This window comes from Erinaceus europaeus, chromosome 1 (genome assembly GCF_950295315.1).
Source record: "Erinaceus europaeus chromosome 1, mEriEur2.1, whole genome shotgun sequence".
NCBI classification, from domain to species: domain Eukaryota; kingdom Metazoa; phylum Chordata; class Mammalia; order Eulipotyphla; family Erinaceidae; genus Erinaceus; species Erinaceus europaeus.
In genome coordinates this window covers 20,982,456-20,999,092 of record NC_080162.1, presented here as the reverse complement: position 1 = coordinate 20,999,092, position 16,637 = coordinate 20,982,456, and the positions used below count along the sequence as shown (strand labels likewise).

Below are 16,637 nucleotides of genomic sequence, written 5' to 3'. Positions count from 1 at the left end.
GGTACCCAGCTGAGAACTTCCATCCCTCCTTTGTGCCTGAAACAAGCCATCACCATCGGGCTGCCCTCAGATCCCCAAAATCAGAATTCCTCCTCACTGCCCTACCCCCCCCCCCCAACAACCAGCCTGTGCTCTATCCCTGAGATGGGGCTCATCTGACAACCAAAGGTTGGGGAGACCCCATGGAGTGAGAAAGAGGATAAAGAGCTGTCAAGGCTCTTTGGAACGCTTGCCAAACCCCTCATCTGAGCCGACCGGTAGTTAGGGGGCTCATCCCTGTGGTATTTGGGGTTCCAGCCCTCACCGTCAAGTAGAATACAGCAGCTTGAGACTCTGACTAGGTAAGTGCAGCACCCTCTCTGCTTTGCTCTGGACAGGAAGGAGGGACAAGTTCAGGGTCTCCATCCAGTGGGCCACGGTCTCCTTTCTGCTGCCACTGACCTCAAGGCCATTCTCAGAGCAGCCAAGAGAAAACACACAGGCTGGGTGGTGCAACTATCCCCTCACCTGGCACTGGGTGTGATCACAGCAGCCTCTGAGCAGCCAGCGAAGAGGCCACTCTTCCTGTCTTCCCAGCCCACACCCTACTCTGCAGGTAGAGGGACATTGGCCCCTGGGACACTAGTGCACGCGCTGCTTGGCTCTCTTTGGCTAGAAACACACGGGCAAGACTATAGCAGATCAGTTTTGGGGTCTCCATTTTGGAAAAAGTGAATAGGTTTATTTTAGGCATATTCCAAGGGGCCCATTACTTCACTAATTTTTACCTGAGCCCAACAGCTAACATGCAGGAGGGCTAAAGGTATTGTCTGGGGAGATGGTGTCAGAGTTGGAAATAGGACTGGGTCTGGGCAGAGTAGCTCCCAAATATGAGAAAAGTATATAAATATTGTTAACTGTAAATCCCATCTGGATCTGGGGCCCATATTCAGCACAGGAGTCTGTATAACCTCTGTATCCCTGTAGGTCTGGGCTATATTCTAACCTTTAGGTTCCTCATTATTAAACAAATTGTTCTGCCTTATATCTTAATACTTTTTCAGCCACCAAGTTGCAGATGCTACCATGACGCCAACCTGACTTCCCTGGGCAGATGACATCACCAATGTACCCTGGAACCCCACCTCTCCAGACCCATGCCCCCTAGGGAAATATAGAAACAGGCTGGGAATATGGATTGACTTGGGGCCATGTTCCCAGAGGAATAAAGAACAGGAAAGCTTCCAATGGAGGGGAGAGATGCAAAACTCTGGTGGTGGGAATTGTGTGGAATTGTTCCTCTCTTGTCCTACAGTCTTGTTGATCATTATTAAGTCAATCAGAAGAAAAGAAAAGAAAAGAAAAGAAACACATAGGCAAGAGAAGCTCACCTCTACCATCAAGAGAGACAGCAGAACAAACAGGGGTGAGACCAAATGTCAGGAAGAATAAGACCCACAAGTTGTGGGGGTGGTGACCATTTAGGCTTCTCCCCAGCTGTGGGACCAGGGTGCTGTATTTCTAATGATGGGACTCTGCATCTACCAGCTCTGTGCCCAGCTCCCCAACACACAGTCTCTCTACTCTACACAGAGAAGCTACTTCAGCGTGGCCACCAAGTCACACCTGTCAACAGAACCCTCGCCCTGAGCCTGGGCGCCTGTTTATATCTGATTGCTTGGCTAAAGCCACAGTCTGTGTATCTTCCCTAGACTCCACTGTGAAGTCCTTTTGTCCTCATTTATCACAAGCAGAGTCTCAGACTTAGCAGAGCCTCTGGGGCTGCAGACTAAGCTTATTATAGTATGGCTCAGAGAAATCTGTTCTCTCCGTTGGGGGAAGAAAAAAGGGAGATGGGAACTCACCTTCTGGAAGCCAGCCTTGACTGCACCTCCTCTGTGTTTCTACCTTATACTATCCTTTCCTGCTGTCAGCAACAGTCAGACTGCTCCTTCTCCATCCTCACCATTGGTCCATCTCTTGTTTTGTAAAATCACATTGTATTAGGACTGAATGGGACATTACTTTTCTTTATATGGTCTTCCCCATTCTTTCTTTATTTATTTTTTAAAAAGGAAGGGAGCAGGTAAAGGGGACTAGGAGAAAGCTAACCCAGTAGAGCACATTCCTTGTCATGGGGGAGACCCTGGGTTTAAGATGTGGTACCACAGACAGTGCTGGGGGGAGGCCTATGGATGGTGGAGCAATTCAGTGGTGTCTTCTCTCTCTCCCACTCTGTCTCTTTCTCTTTAAAATAAAATAAAGTAAAATGAAAAAAAATTGTTCTAGGGAGGCCACCAATTGGTGTCACGCATGCACAAGTCTTTGAGTTCATGCCAAATGCTTCATATATATGAAAAAAAAAAAAAAGGTGGTGGAGGGAGGTAGGGGAAATATAAAGAAAGATCACCTAGCCCATCCTTTAAAGAATCAATATTTGTATTTCCTTCCAGAGTTTTCTAAGTCTGTGTCTCCAGTAAGTGAAGCTCACACTGCCTGTATAGTTTCATACACCATTTTAAATTTCTTTTGAATTAAAAGACATGTGACAGCACCACCCAGAGAGCTGACAGCCCTACTGTGAGGGGCCTTCGGCAGTTACATACTGATGCCCTCTGCTCCCAGGGCCACACGAGGACCCTTTTCAAGGGTAAGGAGCTCACTTTAGCCCAGGGGGCTCTCTGGGTTGGAGGGTGACTGGGAACTCTCATCCCTGACCCCATAGCGTGAAGCCCATAGCGTGAGGCCCATAGTGTGAGGCCCATAGTGTGAGGCCCATAGCGTGAGGCCCATAGCATGAGGCCCATAGTGTGAGGCCCATAGTGTGAGGCCCATAGCATGAGGCCCATAGTGTGAGGCCCATAGCATGAGGCCCATAGTGTGAGGCTCATAGCATGAGGCCCATAGCACGAGGCCCATAGTGTGAGGCCCATTGCATGAGGCCCATAGCGTGAGGCCCATAGTGTGAGGCCCATAGTGTGAGGCCCATAGTGTGAGGCCCATAGCGTGAGGCCCATAGTGTGAGGCCCATAGCATGAGGCCCATAGTGTGAGGCCCATAGCATGAGGCCCATAGCGTGAGGCCCATAGTGTGAGGCCCATAGCGTGAGGCCCATAGCATGAGGCCCATAGCATGAGGCCCATAGTGTGAGGCCCATAGTGTGAGGCCCATAGCGTGAAGAGGAAGACTGAGGGGGCCCCTGGAGGTTTTGTCTTGGCTCAGCTATACCACTAGTAAGGAGTATTGCCATGCCCCTGTTGACCTATTGGGCATTGCAAATTGACAAATGGGCCTGTGGTAGTGAAAGTCACTCACTGGAAACCGCTCCTGCGGTTAGAGAATTGCTTGTGAAAGCCATGGATGCAGCTGACCAGGACCAGGACCAGGAAAGCACTGCCCACAGCACTGGAATATGTATGTGAGCTGTCTGGGAGCTAGGGGCAGCGGCAAAAATGCCCCTCTCCCCTCAGGGCTGCTGAAAAATGAAACCAGACTCTGGATTTGCCAGCTCAAAGCAGATGGCCTAAAAAATAGAAAATAATAATAATAATAATAAAGGCAGGGGGGGCAGTCAGCAAGACTAGACTTGGAAGAAAATCAGGGGACAAAGAAGAAATCAAAAGGAAAATTTTAAAAAAATGTAGAGAGACAAATGAAAATAGAAAAACAACATACCAAATCTTATGGGGAATACAATCAGAGCAACACTAAGAGAGGACTCTATAATGATAAGCACTTACATTGAAAAAAGAGGAAAGGTTTCAAATAAACCATCTCATTGCTACTCAAGAATCTAGAAAAGAAAAGACAAATCAAGGTCACTGTCAGAAGGTAAGCTGTAACACATATCAGAATGGAAAGAAATGAAATATTAACTAAAAAGAATAGAAAAGATCAATAAATGTAAGAGTTTTTAAGAGCAAATAAAGTCCATAAGCATTTAGCTAGACAAAAAATAAAAAGAGAGAGAAGACTCAAATAAAACCAGAAATGAAGCTGCCTGAGGTCCCAGAAGCTGTAGGTTCAGTCTCTGCCACCAGCTTATGCCAGGGCTGTGCAGTTTTCTACTTCTCTCTCCCTCCCTCCCTCCCTCCCTCCTTCCCTCTCACAAATAAATAACATTTAAGAAATAAAATCAGACATGATAGGAGACATTACAACTGATACCACAGAAATACAAAAATCCCAACAGACTACTACGAACAATTGTACATAAAACACACACAGATAACACAGAAGAAATAAATTAATTAACTTCTAAAAACATAAAATCTACCAAAACAGGGCCCGGATGGTAGGGCACACACGTTACAGTCAAGGGCTAGGGCCCAAGTCCCTGCTCTCCACCTGTAGAAGGAACACCTCATGCATGATGAAGCAATGCTGTGCTGTTTCTCTTTTTCCTTCTTGGATTTCTCCTCTCCTCCCAATGTCTCTCTCTATAAAAATAAATAAATATATTTTTTAAAATATGTATTTAGTAATATCAAAATAAAAATCAGAACAGAAAAATAACAAATAAGAAAACTGAGTCAGTAAACAAATGTCAAGGTTCAGGAACATGACGGCAGAGGACCTAGTTGGAGTTATATGCCATGCATATAACTATTGTATATACTGGCACTGTAAAACATTAATCCCCCAAAAAAAATTTTTAAAAAGAAAAAATATCTCCCCCTTTCTATCTTCTCCTCCCATCTCAATTTCTCTCTGTCCTATCAAAAGGAAAAATAGAAAGAAAAATAACGGTCACTGGGAACAGTGGGTTCATAGTGTTGGCATTGAGCCCCAGCAATAACCCTGGTGGCAACTAAAAATAGATATACATATATAATTTTTTTAAGATCAGAAGAAGAGAAGAGATAAGCTATCCAATCTCACCACTCCCATTTAATATAGTACTGGATGTTCTAAGCAGAAAAATTAGGCAAGAAAAAGAGATAAAATCCATTTCTTTTAACGAGGAAAAAGTAAAATCCTCTGTTTACAGATGGCAAGCTATTTTATATAGCAATCCCTAAAAAGTTAGGAGCTACTGCAGTTTCCAGTGGAGGGAATGGGGACAGAACTCTGGTGGTGAGAAAGGTATGGAATTATACCCCTGCTATTCCATACTTTTGCAAATCAATATTAAATCACTAATAAAAAAATATATATATATGAAGTGAATTCAGTAAAGTTAAATAGTGCAAAAATCAGGGCTGGGTGGTGGAGCACCTATGAGGGTGAACATGTCACCATCCACAAGGACCTTGGCTCAAGACTCTTGTCTTCATCTACAGGGGGAAACTTCATGAGCAGTGAAGCAGTACTGCAGGCGTCTCTCTTTCTCCCTCAATATCTATCTCCTCCTTCCCTATCAATTCCTCTCTGTCTCTCTCTGATAAATAAATAAAATATCTTAATGCTAGAACCAGAACACAAATATCAGCTGTATTTATACACAGGAGGATGAAAGATCCCAATCACAATAGCAGTCAAAGAGAATAAAATAGGATCCAGGAGGTGGTGCACCCCGTTGAGCACACATGTTACAGTGCACAAGGACCCGGGTTCAAGCCCCTCATCCCCACCTGCAGAGGGGGAGGCTTCATGAGCAATATGCTGTGCTGCAGGTGGGGACCAGGGGCTTGAACATGGGTCCTTTCTAGCCTATCAAATAAAGAGAAAAAAAAATGGCTGCCAGGAGTGTTGAATTCATTATGCAGGCATTAAATACCAGTGACAACCCTGGGGGCAAAAAAAAAAAAAAGAATAAAGTGCTGACTGATAAATTCTGTAAAGAAGTAATAAGCGTTTTAAACTAAAATAATAAAACATTAATGGAATAATCTATAACACTAATAGCTAGAAATATATCATTTGTTCATGAGCTGGAAAAATTAATATAAAAATTTCTACACTACCCAAAGTAATATATATATTTAATGCAAAAAAATGTATATATTTAATGTCAAAAGTCTAATGAATTGTCACAGAAGTAGAAGGGGGAAATCCTGAAATTCATATGGAATCACAAAAGACTCTCTCTATATAGCAGAGAAATACTAAAAAAACAGCAAAGAGCAGAGCTGATAAAAAGTCAGACACAGGCAAAAGAGATAGCTCATCAGGTAGGGAGCATGCCTTATCCTACATCTGGTCCAAGGGCCCAAGTTTAAACTCCGGTACCATATGGGAAGTGATACGGCACTAAAAGAAGCTCTGTGGTATCTCTCTTACTCTCTGTCTCTCTAGATGAACTTTAAAAATACATCCGGGAGTGTCACATATGAACAAGACCTCTCTGCTCAACAAAACAACAACACCCAACACGTCTTGACTTCAAACTACAGCCCCAAGCTATAGTTATAAAAGCACTATGATACTGGCATAAAAGGAAGCAAATTGATAAGTGGAACAGAATAGAAAGCCCAGATATGCAACCATGCTTATATGGTCACCTAATTTTAGACAAGAATGCCAAGAATACTCAACAGGGAAGTGGTGTTTGAAGTAGATAACCACATGCAAAAGAATTAAATTGGATCCTTATAACATACACAAAAGATTGGCTGGAAATAGGCCAGACTTAAATGTAAGCTCCGAAATTGTGAAAGGACTAGATAAAAGAACAGAGGAAAGCCCATCAGCATGACACCACGTATACTGGTAACAAAAGCAAAATCAGCACTAGGGCTACGTTAAACAACAAAGGAAACAAATTGTAAAATGAAAAGGCAAAACACAGAAGAAGAGAAAATATTTGTAAAGCATCTGATGGGAGTTGATACATAAAATATATAAAGAACCCTGACAACTCAATAGTTAAAAGGATAAATAACTTGATCAAAAAACAGGCAGAGGACGTACATGGATATTTTTTCCAATGAAGACAGACAGGACTGGGGAGACAGCATAATGGTTATCCAAACGAGTTTCATGCCTGAGGCTCTGAGGTCCCAGGTTCAATCCTCACTACCACCATGAGTTAGCTGAGCAGTGTCTGTTCTCAATCTCTCTCTCTCTCCCTCCCTCTCTCTCCCTCTCTCTCTCTCACACACACACACACACACAAATAATAAAAAAATAGTTTTAAAAGATAAATGGCCAACAGATAAAAAGGGGCTCAACATCATTCATCATCAGGGAAATGTAAATCAAGACTACAATCCAGACCAGAGAGATGGTTCAACGGGTAGCGTGCACTCCTTATTCATAAGGACCCAGGTTTGATCCCCAGCACTCCATAGGACACAGCAGCAGTCGGGCTAATCTCTCTCTCTAAACAAATAAATAAAATACTTTTGTAAAAAATATTTTAAAAACTACAGTAGAATAATACTTCACATCTGTGAGTATGTTACTTATTAAAAAAGACAAGAGAAGAGAAAACACAAGTAGAACCTGAAATGGAATTGGCGTATTGCACCAAAGTAAAAGATTCTGGGGTGGGTGGGGAGAATACAGGTCCATGAAGGATGATAAATGACATAGTGGGGGTTGTATTGTTAAATGGGAAACTGGGGAATGTTATGCATGTACAACCTATTGTATTTACTGTTGAATGTAAAACATTAATTCCCCAATAAAGAAATAAATTAAAAAAAAAAAGACAAGAGATTGATAAGTGTTGGTAAAGAGAAAGGAAGCCTTTGCACATTGTGAGTGGAAAAATCAACTGGTACGATCATTATGGAAACCAGCATTAAGGTTTCTCAAAAAATTATAAATAGAACTATCATATGATCCTATCTTGCTTCTGGGCATTTATCCAGAGGAAATGAAATCACTCTCTCAAAGAGCTGTCTGCCATGAAGCGAAGTCCCATGTGCACCAGAGCATTCCCCACAGCCAAGATACAGAGAACAATGCAAGCATCCATCACCAGATACACAAAGAAAGAAAATGTGGCGGGTATTGCCATGTCTGTACATAGGCCTCTATGTTAAGCTATAAATACAATGGTTTTCAGTCTTGTGAGATGAGAGCTCATATACTCTACATGTGTTAAGGACTGGGGCTTCCGTTCCCAGTCAGCCCATGGGAGCTCCGTGCAGTGGGGAAGCTTCACAAGCCATAGAGTACTGCTGCAGTGTCTCTCCTTCTCTCTCTGTCTCCCCCTTTCTGTCTCTTTTCCTCTATCTGAAAAAAAAAAAAATTAAAAGACGATGCACGGAACAATGACTTCTTGCAGATGTGAAGCCCCAGGGAAATTCTGGTAGAAGAGTGTTAGGTGAAGGGTAGGAGGGAACTTCTCATCCAGGAGATGGTTCGTCCAGTAGAGGGCGCACCTTACCAACTGCACAGCCCTGGGTTCAAGCCCTGGCAACAAATGGGAGCACCAGGGACAAGGGAGTTCCATGGAGCTGTACTGAGATGCCTCTTCACACTTTTTTTTTTTTAATCGTTTTTCTTTTCTTCTTTCTGATAGAGACATATATAAGTTGGGGGGGGATGTAGAGAGAGGAATAGAGACATCTGCAGCAATGCTTCACCTCTTCTGAAGCTTCTCCCCTGCAGGTGAGGACCAAGGGCTTGAACCGCAGGTTCTTGTGTACGGTAGCATGTGCGCTCTACCCAGCGCACCACTGCCTGGCTGTCCCTTGAGCAATCATCCCACGTTCCTACCTCCTGGTACATGAGGGCCTCTGAGCTCTGCGTTTCACCCCTTCTCTTCACCACCCCCCCAGCTTCCGGCAAGTGATATTGGTTCTTCCAAAAACCTGCCACACTCCTTGCTGCCCTAGCAGCCTCTCTGCCTGGCCCTCCACCCTGCACTCCTCACCTGACCAGCTTCTCTGCATTCTTTCATTGCCCTCTACCCCGCAAGCTCCCCTGGTTTATTCTTATTCTCCTGCTGGCCTGTCCAGTATCTGTCTCCACCACTAAGTGGAAGCCCTGCAGAGTGTGTTTACGATCTGCCACAGCCGCTGCCCAGTCCAGGACACACAGAGTGAGTGCTCAGCACACACAGGGCTGAGAAGCAGGCCCACCTGGTTCCTGAAGATCAAGGCCACCACTCCACCAATGAGCTCGATGATGAGGCAAATCCCAAGGATGTACATAAACTGAAAAACAAAATGCAGAGAGTTCAACTTGAGGTGCTGAGGGGAAGTGCCACCTGGCCAGAGGCCAAGCGCAGAGAGGAGCACCAGCTGGGGGAGCTCTGACAGCTTCCCTGTGAGGACACAGGATGTGACTGCATTCCCCAGGAAAGCCTGTCTCTGGCGATCAGGAAGAGTGATTCCGCTGTCCCACACAGACTGTCATCAACACCTGTCCCAGAAGCCCTCCATGGGTTCTTGAAGGGAAAACACCCCACCTGCCTCCACTGCTCCCAACATCTCTCCATGCAGAGGGCTGGTCATGGATGGAGCTGAGTCAGAGGGGACAGCTCTGTCTTGACGAGCAGGTGGGGCAGTATTTTCAGCTCTGCCAAACAGCTGCTTAGAACGGGGCTCCCTAAGGCCTTGGCAGAGGTAAGAAGCTGTCTGAGGCTTAGAGCCTTTGCATGTGTGTGCGCATGCGCGCGCGCACACACACACACACACACACACACACACACACACACACACACACCATTTACCAGCAACAAGGCATTGTCCAAACTGATTCAGCAAATTCCAGTTGCAGGCAGCCCTAAAGCCCTATTTCTAAGGGCTTTTAGGGGCTTTCCATGGGGAAGGGTGGACAATGAGGGGACACACACACACACTCACACACTCACACACTCAGAGTAAGTGGGTCTGCCTCACTGAGGAACTGGGGAGCCATTTCTCAGTAAGAAAGTCTGACTATGCCTCCCCCCCTTAACCCAAATAGGTCCATCAAAGTCCAGGGACATAAGCCAGAGTTACCTCAAGAACTATGAGGATCCTGAAGACCTGAGGCTGCCAGAAACTGTGTCAAAGTGAACCTGAACGCAACTGGGAACCACAGCTGGGAGCTGGACAGAGAACTCACCGTCACTGTCCAAATCCTGGGCCCAGGGTGGATCAGCTGGTTATAGGAGCCAAGGACTCACTACCAACCACATTTATTATTATTATTATTATTATTATTATTATTATTATTATTATTATGTTTTTTTTACTCTTTTCCATTTGAGTGTGATTTCTCCTATTCTTAAGTGAGCATGAAGATTGACACAGGGTTTAAGCAAAAGCAGTTTAAAAAAAAAGTTTTCTTGATTTATTTACTGGGTACAGTCAGAAATTGAGAGGTTGGCCTGAAGCGGCGTAAGGATCCCAGTTCGAGCTCCCGGCTCCCCACCTGCAGGGGGTGGCTTCACAAGCGGCAAAGCAGGTCTGCAGGCATCTATCTTTCTCTCCCTCTCTATCTTCCCCTCCCCTCTCAGTTTCTCTCTGTCTCTATCCAACAATAAAAATAAATAAAAATATTTTTTAAAAGGCGGGGGAGGCGGGTGGTAGCACAGTGGGTTAAGCGCACGTGGCCTGAAGAAATTGAGAGGGTAGGGGAGACAGAGAGGAAGAGAGACTGAGAGACATCTGCAGGCCTGCTTCACCACTTGCAAAGCTTTTCCCCTGCTAGTGGGGACCGGGGGCTCAAACCTGGGTCCTTGTGCATTGTAACACGTGTACTCAGCCAGGTGTACCACCACCCATCCCCTAAGCAAGAAGGTTCAAGCCAGCTTTTATACACAGAAGCAGGCTATGGAGGGGCAGTATGGATGGAGGGGTGAACCCAGGAAGCCCCCCTCCCCCCTGGCCTCACCAAGAGGTGGTCTGAAGTAAGGGCTGAAGCAACAAGGCTTCCCAAGGGCCCACAGGGAGTGTCCCCAGCCCTCCTGGAGCTCCCAGTGCCCTCTCCACCCCACCCCAGCACCCCACATGCACATACCAGGGCTGAGGAGTGGGGGGGGGGCAGACTCACCGACTGGAGAAGGCACAGGTTGTCACGGAGGGAGGCCAGCACACCGACGAAGGAGACGATGAACATGACGATTCCCAGGAGAATTAGGATGATGGCCGGGGCCAGGAAGGCACTCTCTAAGGTTTTGTATTTCTGCCGCTCCACCTCAGCATAGATTCCCACTGAGAGGACCAGGGCTCCGATGAGCTGTGACAAGAAAGGCAGAAAGAGAGAGGAAAGGGATAGCGGTCACTTGATCATCCTCAAGAGTCTGCTCGGGGGGCTGTGGCACCTCCTACCTGGGGGGAGGTCACCCTGGGTGACCACATAGGCGGGACTCTGCTATGGTCTGATTTGAGTGCTCTGCTCCCCACCCAATTTATATTCTTTGGTCTTTAGCTTCAATGTCTCAGAATGTGATTATACAAGTGGTGAAGCAGAGCTGCAGGTGTCTCTCTGTCTCTTTCCCCTCTCTAGTCCTTCTCCTCTCTCAATTTTCCTCTATCTCTATCCAATAATAAATAAGTAAAAAGGGTTAAAAAAAAAAAAAAAAAAAAGCTCCGGATCAAGACACTGACACACAGGGGCCAGGTGGTGGCGCACCTGGTGGAGCACACAAGTTACAATGTCCAAGGACCCAGGTTCAAGCCCTTGGTCCCCATCTGCAAGGGGAAAGCTTTGCAAGTGGTGAAGCAGTGTTGCAGGTATCTCTCTCCCTCTCTCCCTCTCGATTTTCTCCTTCCTTCTCAATTTCTAGCTGTCTCTAGCCAATAAATAAATAAAGATCATTAAAAATAAAAAAAAAAAGATGCTGACACACACACCACACACAGGAGACCAAGTGGAGATAGATACAAGGAGAAGGCGGCCACCTCAGGCCCAGGAGAGAGGCCTCAGAGGAGAACCAGCCTGCTGACCCCTTCATCTTGGCCTCGCACCTTTCTACATGTTGGGACCATCAAGTTCTGTTGTTTACGTCACGCAGTCATGGTGCATCAGGAGGGCAACCCGAGCCAACAGATACGGGCCCTATTTGGAAATGCTGCTAGAGGTGAGCCAGGGGAATGGAATCCTGGGTTCGAGACTCAGCTCTGCCACTTGCCAGTCCTGAGCCTTGCATAAATCTGCTACAACCTGGAAAAAAACAGTCGGTTTTTGCAGGACTTGGGGGAGTGGGGAGCTAACAAAGGCAGGAACACTATAAACCCAAAAGCATGGGGTCGGTGTGATGTCTGTCACGCTGGCAAGTCAGCTAGGGGAAATTTCAGTACTGCTGGGGGTGCAGGGCACTCTCACAGCACCATAAACATGAGATTTTCTCCCGGGACGGCCATCAGGGGAGTCAGAGGTCGGACCAGGAGGGCATCACACTCCTCGCCAACCTTCCTAGTAGTGGAAGGTGGCCACTGCAGGAGCCGTTGCACAAAACCAGGTGGCAAAGCCCTTCGCAGACACACTTATCTTCGCCTGAAAACCCACAGAGGTTTTATCTACCAGCATCACTCCAAAGCCTCAGCAAGTCTGGGCCCCTCAATCCCCTATGTCCCCAGGATTCTAGCATAATGCCCTCACTGGCCTGTTGTCCACAGCCGAGAACAAGCTCATCAGGATTGTTCTCTGTCCAAGGAGCCACAACCCTAATGACGGCCTACAAGCCCACACTCATTTGATCCCACATCTGGCTCCCTCCTCTTCCTCACTCTGCTCTAAGCTCATCCAGGCTCACCCTGACTGCTCACTGAGCACACCAAAGGTGCCCACCTCAGGACCTTTGCACAGGCTGCTGCCACAGCCACGAGTGCTCTTCCTCCTGACGTCCGCAAGACTCACTCGCGTCCACCTTCCCCATCTCTGTTCCGTTTTCACCTTTGTAGAGGGCTTTTGGAGCCATTTTACTTAAAGCTTTTCTCCCATGAACATGAGATGTTCTTGCTCATAGACAGAAGTTGAAAAGTAAGAACGGAAGGGAGGATACAAAGAATTTGGACTGGAGTTGGTGTATTGCACCAAAGTAAAAGACTCTGGGGTGGGGGTAGGTGGTGTGTTCAGGTCCTGGAACATGATGGCAGAGGAGGACTTAGTGGGGGTTGAATTGGTATATGGAAAACTGAGAATGTTACACATGTACTAACTACTGTATTTTACTGTTGACTGTAAACCATTAATTCCCCCAATAAAAAGAAAAATGTGGAAAAAAAAAAAACCTTCCCCCTAGAAATTTCTGACCTCTTGCTTTATTTCTTCTCTTTACACTGAGCAATATTTAATATGAGGCCACTTAATTTTTAATTATTTGCCTTCTTCAAGGCTAGGTGAGGGTGCACAGCTGGTTAAGCTCGCACATCATAATATGCAAGGACACGGGTCCAAGTCACCAGTCCCCACCTGTAGAGGAGAAGCCTCACTGGGGTGAAACAGGACTGCAGGTCTCTCTCTCTCTCTCTCTCATCTCTTCTCTCTCTCTCTCTTTCTCCCCTATTTCCTCTTCCTCATTCAACTTTCTCTCTCATATCAAGTTAATACATAAATATAATAAAAATTTAATCTAGTTAATTGCCTTCCCCACAAGAACATCAGCTCATGTCAGGAGAGATATGATAGGATTCAGGTACCAATAGCAACCAGGACAGTGCTGACATTTAAGAAATACATTTTTTTTTACACTCCGTATCTCTTGAAGGGGACTGAGCAATGGCGCACCCAGTTAAGCATACATACTACCAAGCACAAGGACCTGGGTTCAAACCCCCCACTCCCTACCTGCAGGGGGTCTGCTTCATGAGCAGTGAAGCAGGTCTGCATGTGTCTCTCTCTCTCTCTCCCTCTTTATCTCCCCATCCTCTCTCAGTTTCTCTCTGTCCTGCACAATAAAAATTACAAAGGAAAAAATGGCCACCAGGAATAGTGGATTTATCACAGTGATCACTGATGATAATTAAAAAAAAAAATTCAGTATCTGTTGAATGGATAAGAACAATTTCCAACAGGTCTTGTTGGGTTAGAATTTAATATTGCTTCCTCAGTTTCCTGCTTCTGCAAAGATGCTGAATTTCCAGCCAAACATAGTGGAGGGCAGGCATAAGTCATTAGATACACTAAAGGTTTCTGCTGAGCTGAAGGCAGCAGGAGAGTAACTGGAAACTGTGGTGCTGACAACTATGGTCCAAGTAAAGGGAGTGAGTGAGGGATGACCCATACAAGATGTTGGCAGCACCTGCCACGAGCACAGTCACTCTACAGCTGGTGTTTGAAGCACCTATGTGGCCGCAGGCTCCAGTCACTCCCTGTTCTGCCCCAGCCTTGAAATGGCTACTGCCTGCCCTTGACTTCTAAGGAGCTCCAGGCCCACCTCTCGGCATTTCCCTAAATTCTGACCAGTAGTGGGGATGCCAGAAGTCAAGCAGACTTGGGTCTGAGTGGAAACATGAAAAGCATAGCACTTTGCTGTATTTCCTGGCCACTCTCCTTTAGTTGAAAAGATAATCCAGGATTACTGACATCCACTGCTCGAAATATCCAAAAGGAATGCTTTTCCAATCCACATGGGCCAGGAGGTGTCTGAGGCTTCAGCAAATTCTACTGTCAGTCACTACAAACAAGTTGGTCATGTCCAAGAACAAATTTATAAATGCTTGTGCAGGCACGCGCACGCCCGCACGCACACACGCACGCGCACGCACGCACACACACACCTCTACAAGAAATAAAATCCCAGTTTGATAAAGATTACTAGAGGCTATCTGTCCAGTTCATGCTTCAAGACCCAGAACATGGTGATATCATTATTAAAACTTGTCTACGTCCCATGGACCTTCTCAAAATAAGGGGAAAGAGATTGTCTTTGGTTTCTTTCTCCTATTTGTTTGTTTGCCACCAGTGGTACATCTCTGGGGCTCAGTGCCTGCACAATGAATTCACTGTTCTTAGTGGCCATTTTTTTTTCTTTTTGTTTCTTCCTTTTTATTTGATAAGACAGAGAGACACTGAGAGGGAAAGAGGAAGAGATAACAAGGGAGAAAGAAAGAGAGGCACACCTGCAGCACTCATTCATTGCTCCTGAAGCTTCCCCCGTGCAGGTGAGGCCTACGGCCTTAAACAGGATCCTTGGACATGGTAGTGTGTCCTCAATCAGCTGGACCACCACTGAGTCTCAGGGAGACAGTTTTATAAATACAAATGTGGGGAGAACACATAACTTCCAGACATAAGGCCTTGGTTTCACCCCAGCAATGCAGGAGAGCACCATGGAGAGCAATGGAAAAACTCCAGGAATGGTGCAATGGTATCTTGGTGTCTGCCCCCACCTCCTCTCCTCTCTCTGTCTCTAAAAATAAAATAAAATAAAATAAAATAAAATAAAATAAAATAAAAATCAGGCCAGGGATCAGCAGCACTGCACATGTGAAGAGCCTGGGCTCATTCTCTGGCACTACATAGTAAATAATAAATAAATAAATGTATGTCAAATCCTCTCCTTCCACACTACTTCATTTGTAAAGAATTTCTCACTCTGTGGTCTGGGAGGTGGCGCAGTGGATAAAGCACTGAACTCTCAAGCATGAGGTCCTGAGTTCAATCCCCAGCAGCACATGTACCAGAGTGATGTCAAAAAAAAAAAAAAAAAAGAATTTCTCACTCAGCCCTAACCTTGACCAGACACAGAGCAGAAAGACTCCTACCCCCTGAAAGTACTTTGATGGATAGTATAATCCACACACTGTCACTGCAGAAACAAAATACCCTAATACTTAATTTAAAATCGATGCCGTAGGGGTCAGGGGGTGGCACACCCAGTTAAGTGCACATATTACCAAAATTGATGCCAAAGACTCTTGAGAGACCCGTCCTTCCTTCCCACCCTGACACTCTCCCATTACCTTAGCTAGTCACCACCACCACCACCACCACCCCTGTTCCTGCCCAAGGCTCTACTCCTGGGTTAAGATGTCCTGCATTGGAAACTGTCTCCAAAAACACCAGAGCTAGCCATTGGTCCCAATCCTGAGCAGATATGACTCTGGCCTTCTCTGTAAAGGCAGTCAGTAGCTTCTTCTATTTTTATAAGCTCCCCAGAGACCCAGGAGTCATTCCAGAATAGCTTAGCTGGCAGGCAAAATAACTTCCTCTGCCTCTGATCTCTCCCCCTGTGTAAATGAATCATCGCCTCTTCCTTGCTAGCCAGCTTTACATGACATCACCTCTAGACCACTCGCATTCTGGGAAAAGCTCCCATGGCAGACCCTAGTTCAGGCTTCCTGGTTCCTCCAGCACTTTGAAGAGTCATCAGCACATTCATTTTTCATTGGTCAACCAAAGGGGCTGCTTACTCCAGACCCTCACCTACCACTAAGCAAAGCCATACTGAAGGCTGCTCCCCACAAACTGAAGTCAACCTGAGGTCCTCATTCTTATGTTTGAGAGCTGAAGTCATGAGGAGAGGTCAGAATAGCCACCCCCTGCCTCCCCAGAGCATCAATGCTTCCAGATGACATTTACATCTCCGATGGCATCAACTGATGTCTCCATTTAGAAATCACATGAGCTGCCCACACCAGGATTCAATCCCATCCACTCTTCTCTGCTAATTATAGTCCTTCTCGAAGCAGCCAACACTTGCTCCAGTGCAGGAAGCAAATGGCCCATTTGTCAAGCAGGACAGTTTCAGCTAAACAAGGCTGGGGCAGGGGCACACAGTCCTGCCCATCTGGGGCCAAAGAGGGAAAGAACATGCTGCTGGCCGCTAGGGGGTCGGGCTTTGGGAGTCACGTGTCCCCAGTAAGCTGCAGGGCTGCCTAGTGTGAAGC

The 16,637-nt window shown here is 46.0% G+C and overlaps 1 protein-coding gene across 4 annotated transcripts in view; it reads right to left on the bottom strand.

The window, feature by feature from the left end:
• The window catches only part of TSPAN15 (tetraspanin 15), a 71,439-nt gene that overhangs the window by 21,512 nt on the left and 33,290 nt on the right, over nucleotides 1-16,637 (bottom strand). For 3 of the 4 annotated variants that reach the window (XM_007524177.3, XM_016188583.2, XM_060197506.1), the window contains 2 exons: nucleotides 10,855-11,040; nucleotides 8,955-9,029 (listed from right to left, as the gene is read on the bottom strand). In XM_007524177.3, coding sequence (XP_007524239.1) covers nucleotides 8,955-9,029; nucleotides 10,855-11,040 — 261 coding nt within the window. The remainder of the gene's footprint in view (nucleotides 1-8,954; nucleotides 9,030-10,854; nucleotides 11,041-16,637) is intronic. The other variant, XM_016188584.2, reaches the window with a different exon arrangement.